This window comes from Pteropus vampyrus, unplaced genomic scaffold (genome assembly GCF_000151845.1).
Source record: "Pteropus vampyrus isolate Shadow unplaced genomic scaffold, Pvam_2.0 Scaffold95, whole genome shotgun sequence".
NCBI classification, from domain to species: Eukaryota; Metazoa; Chordata; class Mammalia; order Chiroptera; family Pteropodidae; genus Pteropus; species Pteropus vampyrus.
The window spans coordinates 2,156,965-2,164,111 of record NW_011888876.1 but is presented as its reverse complement, the minus strand read 5'-3'; the positions used below and the strand labels follow the sequence as shown (position 1 = coordinate 2,164,111).

Here is a 7,147-nt window from a genome sequence, read left to right as displayed (position 1 = left end):
GGAAGTGATTCTAAGTCAAAGTGATGGGGACAGGAAAGTTCCTTTCAAGGCTCGAGGGCTAGACCCTCATGTACTACTGTACCCACTCTTGCTGGTTTCATAGCTAAAAAACACTACCTACCAGCCGACAGGTACCGAGCGTTTACAGGTACCAGGCCCCGCGCCTGGTGCTTACGGAGATGGCCTCCCAGAATCCTCAGCCCCTGTGGGGATAGGTGCTCTTATCAGCCCCCATTTTATAGATGGGGACACGTAGGTCCTAGGAGGTCAAACAGCTGGCCAAGTACACATATGGCTAAAGTGACAGCCGGGATTCGGTCGTGCATTCAGCGAGTATTCACTCGGCGCCCGATCGAGATGCGGAGGACATCGCCGTCAGCAGCACAGCATGGCCTCTGCTTGGCGAAGCTTCTGTGCTAGTGGGGAGAACAGTGCCAGGAAACAGACAAACCAGGGAGCTCCTGACAGGGATGCACGTCACGCAGATAGTTTCAGTGGAGGGCATGGTATATAGCAGTGGGGGAGTTATTTGGGATGCAGACCCCAGGTCTTTCTGATCCCAGAGTTGGTGCTCTTGACCTCTGGGCCTCACTGTCTCCCACCCCTGCCTTGAAGTTTCCACAAGTCCTGGTTATGGCATTTGGCCCATTATGCCTTGTTTTAAGTACTGGCTTTTTTTCTTAAAAGGTGAAACCACGCCTTATTCATTTCTGTCTGCTTCATGGCACCTACTACAGTGCCAGGTACTGACAGGGCTTCCACTGGAGGGACTTCTGGAGCCAAGACAGAGGCCCTGGCTGAGGGTGGCCAGCCTGGGCTTCGACAGAGCGGTGAGACTGTGTGGAGAAGGCTGCGTCTTGGTGACAGCAGTGAGGAGGAGGGCTGGCTGGGCAGAGGGCCTGTGGCCGTCCTGGGCAGTGCAGAGAAGGGTCTGGAGAGACATGCGCTGAGCCCCAGGAGACAGGGCACATGTTCCTGCCTGGGGAGGTTGGGCCTACCCTGGCATGGCAGACGATGCCTGAGGGACAGTGAAGAGGACGCTGTCGGGCGTGGGTGAGTGGGGAGCCCCTGGCACTTCAGGGATAGGTCTGCTAACAAAAAGGAGGGGGTCTGGAAGGAAGCTCACCATGTTCCAGAGAAACATAACAACCTTCACCAAGTGCTTATTGGGTGTCAGGCCCTGTGCAAGAAGCTTTGCCTTGTAGATGGAGTTCTCATCACAGTCCGGCGAAGTAAATAACATCATCGTGCCAGTTCACAGGTGCAGACTTGAGGCCGGGGATTACGCCACGTGCCACAAACCACAGAGGCACCAAGTGGCAGAGGCGGGATTTGAGCTCGGGTCTGTCTGAGCAGAGACTTGCTCCTATCCCCCCTCTCCCCGCCCCCCACACACCTCTACGGCCTCCTGCGTGTTTGGATATGGAATGTGTTGTACTTAGAGACATGGACTGGAGCTCTGAGGAGATGTGCCTGAGGTCATCGACTCAGAGATGTGGGGACAGCGTAAAATTCGAAGCTATTAAGGTGGGCGTTTTTCTAAAAGAAAGAGAAGCCGGGCAATGGAAGGGTCATCTGAAGTGGGAGGAAGGGCAGGAGGGAGGCGATGTCACATGTCAGAGGCCATGGAGAGTCAGTCAGAGAGACGCGTTGGCCGAAGGCCTCCAGTGGCGGGAGGGGCGGGGGAGAAGGAAACTTCCGTTGAGCTCAAAGCCAGCTGGTCCCCTGCCAGTGTGGGAGGCCAGACGTGCAGGCTGAGGATGCTCGCGAGGAACTGAAAGGAGCAGGTGATGTCGGGGGGAGGTCAGGGTTTTGAAAATCACGAAGGACCGAGGGCAGCACCCGGCAGAGCGGCCTTTTCTCAAACACAGAAACTGGGGCCCAGAGAGGGGGGTTCGCCCAGATCGCACACGCCTGGCTCTGCTGACTCGCTTTTCGCTGTGTCATGCTCCCTGCCCCAGGTGAAGCGGGGAGGGAGAATGGAGGTGACGATTTCAAGATTCAGGGACCTTCCACGTTTGAGTGCAGGGGTGGGAACCGGCTCCGAGGCCCGACTCAGACCTTGGCTGGGGCGCTTCCTAGCCAAGGGACCAGGGCGACTTCACATCTCCGAGCCTCACTTTCCTCATCTGTAAAATGGGAGTAATGCCGTCTACTCGCCGGGGTCGACTCAGGGTGAAATGAATAAGCCACAAGCCGTGCGGCCTGGATCACGCCACACAAATACGAGTCATGTTTCTAAGGAGAGCAGATGCCCGCCTTCGGGGCTTCTCAAAGGGACAAAAAGACGGTGAGGAAGTCCCAGGGGAGAAAGAAAGGGAGAGCCCTTCCTTTCTTTTCCACCCGCCGTGCGTTGTAATCATGGCCTCCCAAGACGGCACCTGGGTGCCGGTGAGTGGCAGTGACCCCCCAGCACCTGCGTTTACAGAGAGCCAAGGGCCACCGCCAGACACTCGCGCCTCGGGGAGGTCTGTGAGCGCGTCCGTGCCCAGCCTGCCACTACCACTGCCCGTTATCATTGCAGGTTAATTTCGTTGCAGTTATTGATGTGTACGAAGACGGAGAAGCTGGCCTGCTCCTGTGTTACAACTGTGAGTGAAGGATGTGTCTTCCTCTTTACCTCCTAAAATCAACTCTTCTTTTCCCGGGCCATTTAAAGGGGCTTAACCTTAGACTTACCTGATGTATTGTTTCCTGCATCCTTAACTGCTCTCCAGGGAACATCAAAAACTTACATTCCTACCTGGGTCTCCCAGGACACCCCAGATCTCCTGGTGAGACGATGCAGGACACTGCCTGTGGCCCCGTCTCCGGGATACAGCGGTGACAGTGGCTTCCATTTAGGGAGTCCTTTCTGTGTGCCACGGCCTGTGCTCAGTGTGCTCCAGCCATTGTCTCTTTAATTCTCAGGTACTGTTATCATCTGTAGTTTGGAGATAAGGCAGCTGAGGCCCGGAGAGGTGAACTGCCATTCTCAAAATCACGTGGCTGCAAAGCAGCACACTCGGGGTTCACATTTGGGGCCCTCTTGACTCCAGCCTCCCCAGATTTTAACCACAGTTACTATTCTACTTTTTGCTATTTCTCAGGTGTTAATGAAATCAGCCTCAACCTGCGTATCCCACCTCAGCTGGGTTAGTTTGGGTCACGTGGCCTGGTGGGTTTCGTGCAAACCCAAGGTGCCTAATAGGTTCTTTAAGGATTTTCAGCTAATTTCAAAATTAATATTGTACTACACTAAGACGGGATTTTTTTTTCTTCAGGCAAAAAGTACTAAGTCATTTTCCTGGATAAAGCTGCCCAGTCTAACTAAAACAGGAAAACATTTTTTCAGCCTACAAGCCTACAGTTGTATCGATTTAGAGTGGGTACTGCTGGTTATATCACACGGGGCAGATATGTCGATTAATTAATCTTTGATTAATAAGCATGGAAAAGCTAATTATCAGTAGAAAAAAATGGTTTGGTAAACATCTTTCAAAATGTGAGATTTATGGGGCGTAAGTTAAGAGAAGGTGAAGTCACAGGGGAGAAGCCTCTTCATTTATAAATTGTTCTTTTACACTGTTTTGGCCACAGAGCTATCTAAACCCTCCTGAAAAGGACCGGTCTTTAATAGGCCATTTGATGAGAAGGGCCACACGGGCAAGGTGACAGGAACAGGCCACACCACCCACGCTCCAGCATAGTTCCCGGATGCCACTGCTGCCCTTTGTCCTAGATTCCTGGGGACAAAGGAGAATAGGAGTCAACATGTTTGAAGTCAGTTCTCTAAGATGCTAATCTCTTTAAAGTGTAGTCTTTTTACTTTAGTGGAAAATCTAAGAAAAACTCGTGGCAGAATGCTTTAAAAACCGATGTAGATTTTTATTTTAACTTCTTAAAAAGATGGGAGGGGTTTTCAGTGGGAGAGAAGTTAAGAACAGAAAGATAGAGCAGGTTTTCAGAACGGGAGAGTGAATCCCATAACGAAGAGGAGGCATGGAAACAAATGAGCATGACATCCTCTCTGCCACACACGAAGTGACCCACTGGAGCAGGCAGCCCTCCTGCACACGGATGGAGTGGTCCAGGCGTGGCTCCAGCGGCCTCTTTGTCTGGCGGAGCCCCTTGGCAGTTACAATCTTCTTGGCGGCTTCAATCTTCTGGTTTCATCTGAGGATGAGATCCACGTGGGTCTGTCTCCTTAGGTCTGCCAGGCCATCGGAGAGACAACCTCTGTACCTTTAGGTTTCCCACGTGGGTCAGGGCCTTGGCAGCCCCAGAGGTTCCCAGACCCGCCTCGATCTCTCCCAAACCGTGTCACTTCCTCCTCTTCTGGGCGTCAGGAATCTGTCTTGGGTTTTCCGTCTCCCAGCAGGTTGGCGGGTCCCTGGTGAACAACCCCAGGTACCCAGGTCACTTCTGTAACTCCTTCCCCCGCACACGCAGTGCACACTTACTTGCTTGTTCTATTCCGTGTTCTTGTCTCGGTTACAGATGCCTGTACAATTAAACGCCCTTTTCTGTAGGGTGCTGTAGAATGATTTTGTCCCCCCGCCCCCAAATCTGAGGCTTATTTTTATCATTTAAGTCAATTCCTTTCTATTAAAACAAACAAACAAACAACAACAACAACAACAAAAATAACTTCTATAAACTCCGAGTTTTAGAGAGGGAAATTTTTATCTCAGATATGTTAAAGATTTAAATATTTTATAATAGATATTATGCCTTCTAGTTACATGTTATTTGAGGAAAATGTATTTGCAAGGTAAACTTCAATGGGGGAGAAAGTATAAATTGGACGATACGTTGATGACGTTCTTATTTTACCTTGAATACCAGGGTCAGTCTTTGCTTTAAAAAAGAAAGAAAATATGGCTGTGACCTGAGCACAGAGTCATGATTCACCTTTAATGCAAATAGTAAGTCTCTGCACTAAGGGTGAACTCTGCGGACGATGTTGTAAAGATAATCACACAAGAAAAACTGGAAAAGCTGCCATAGAACCACTTACTCTCCACGCGACTGCATGTAACCTCACAAAGGCTTAACTTCCAGACGAGTAACGTGAAGAACACCAGCCTGACTGTTGTGTGGGTTGAATGGGATTGTGCACGTAAAGCCTGTACCACCGTGCCAGGCACAGCAGATTTTATTTTTCCTCTCTCAGTCCGGATTCACCGGAGTATTAACTCAGAACCCAGTTTTTAACCTCTATAGATTTTTCCACATGCAGAAAAGGACTTTTTCTCGGAGAAATGTATTTTAAAATTAGAAATAGTATCTGTCACCCTGTTGTCCACCTGCTGGCTGGGCAAAGTCAACAGAGCGAAGGTCACACGCTGTGGGAAGTGCAGTGACATTCTAAGTGTCTTGTCCCTCACGCCGGCCCCCCATCCAGGCTGCCCTTGTTAACCCCGATGAATGACCTTCTCTGTGCCAGGCGCCCTGGAGGCTGTAGTGACACAACAGTGAGAGCCACCAGCAGGGACCGCAGTGAGCTCATAGGTTAGGGACGTGCCAGGCGTGGACGCCGGCACGGCCAGTGCGCACGCGCCCCACAGCTCCGGGGTCCGAGAGGCGCCCTTCGCTTACTTTTTCTAAGTTGTTTCGGTCTGATTCGGAGGCCCCCTCTCCCGGTGCGTTCACGGTGACCCTGAGATGATGACCAAGAGAGCGAGTGAGAGCACGAGTGGATACAATGACATCGGCAGAGGGGACCGAGTCAGATGAGGCCTTCGCATTTTGCTCTGACGAGCGAAGGGAGGATTTTGAGCAAAGGGATGGCATGGTCTGAATCACACATGCAGGGATAACTCCGGCTGAGAATTACCTGAAGCAGGTGGAGGTGGGGAGAGCAGCTAGGAGGTGGCTGCGCTCAGCCGATGAAAGGGGACAGTGGCTTGGACCAGAACGACAGCAGTGCAGGGGCTGAGAAGCCGTCCGATCCCAGAGCTGTTTTAAATATGAGAACCGAGATAGTTTGCTGACGAGTCAAATGTGGGATGTGAGAGGAAGAGAAAGGGAAGATTCTGCAGTTTGGGGCACGAGCAGCTGGACGAACGGAGAGTGCCATTTACCCAGAGGGTCAGGGGGCGGTCGAGAAGCCGGTGATGCATCTGAGCTTGGTAGGCGGCCAGATGGAGACCCTGAGCGATCAGCTGGCCGTTCAAGTCCAGAGCTCAGGGGAAGGGCTGGCGGAGATAGCCGCTGGGCCTCATTAGCATTAAGTGACATTTAGAGTCAGGAGACTAAAGAGATTTCAGAGACAGAGAGCAGGGCAGAGGCAGAGGCAGAGGCAGGAGGGACCAGCAAAGACTGAGGGGAGGCCAGAAAAGCAAACCAAGGGGAGGCGGGTCCCAAAAGGCAGTGTTTACGAAGGGAGTGGCCTGCTGTGTCCTTTGTCTCAGACCAGGGGACCCAGGGTCTGAGAGCTGCTCTCGGGGGTGCAAGGTGATGAGGGGCGGGGCATTCGGAAACCTGGGTCGGAGCAGGTGTCTCTGGGTCAGCGGTGGGAGCGAAAGCCTGACCGCACAGGACACGAGGGAATGGCGAAGAGGTCTAGGGAGAAGAGACCAGACGGCGGCTCTTTCAAAGAATCTGGCTCTCCGGGGGAAAGAGGAAGGAAGGGAGGGATAGCTACGGGGAGACGAGAGCTCAGATGGGTTTAGTTTTTCTAGAAAGTGGCATAAGCAGCGATGTCGTAAGGCCGTCAGGAACGATCCAGTGCGGAAGGCAACGGGGTGATGCAGGACAGGGGAGAATCGCCAGAGCGGGCTCCCAGGAGGGAAAGCAGAGGGGCCAGCATGGGAGAAGGAGGACTGGCCGAGCCTCAGGGCATCCAGTCCCAGGAGGAGGCAGGCGAGGGCATGGCAGGCGGGGGCCACGCGAAGACAGACCCCGGGCATCTGTTTTCTAGGGAAGCAAGGTCTTTAGCTGAGAGCGAGGCTGCTTTTTCTCCCCTAGTGAATCCGCTGTAGCAAAATCAAACGATACTGACTCGAGTTAGTTGTTTCTTCCCCCATAACTCACTTTGCTGAATACATAGTTACAAGACAGTGCAAGATACCTGTTTTGCAAGGCACAGTAGCCACATCAAAGGAGTCCCTAAGCCCCAAGGGGGCGGGACGTTCCAGAAAGATTTGACTGGGCTGGAGCTTCC

General features: G+C 52.4%; 1 protein-coding gene across 1 annotated transcript in view; it reads left to right on the top strand.

The window, feature by feature from the left end:
• The window catches only part of GARNL3 (GTPase activating Rap/RanGAP domain like 3), a 125,734-nt gene that overhangs the window by 107,660 nt on the left and 10,927 nt on the right, over positions 1-7,147 (top strand). The window contains exon 24 of the mRNA XM_011364347.2: positions 2,525-2,591. Within this exon, the coding sequence (XP_011362649.2) occupies positions 2,525-2,591 (67 nt within the window). The remainder of the gene's footprint in view (positions 1-2,524; positions 2,592-7,147) is intronic.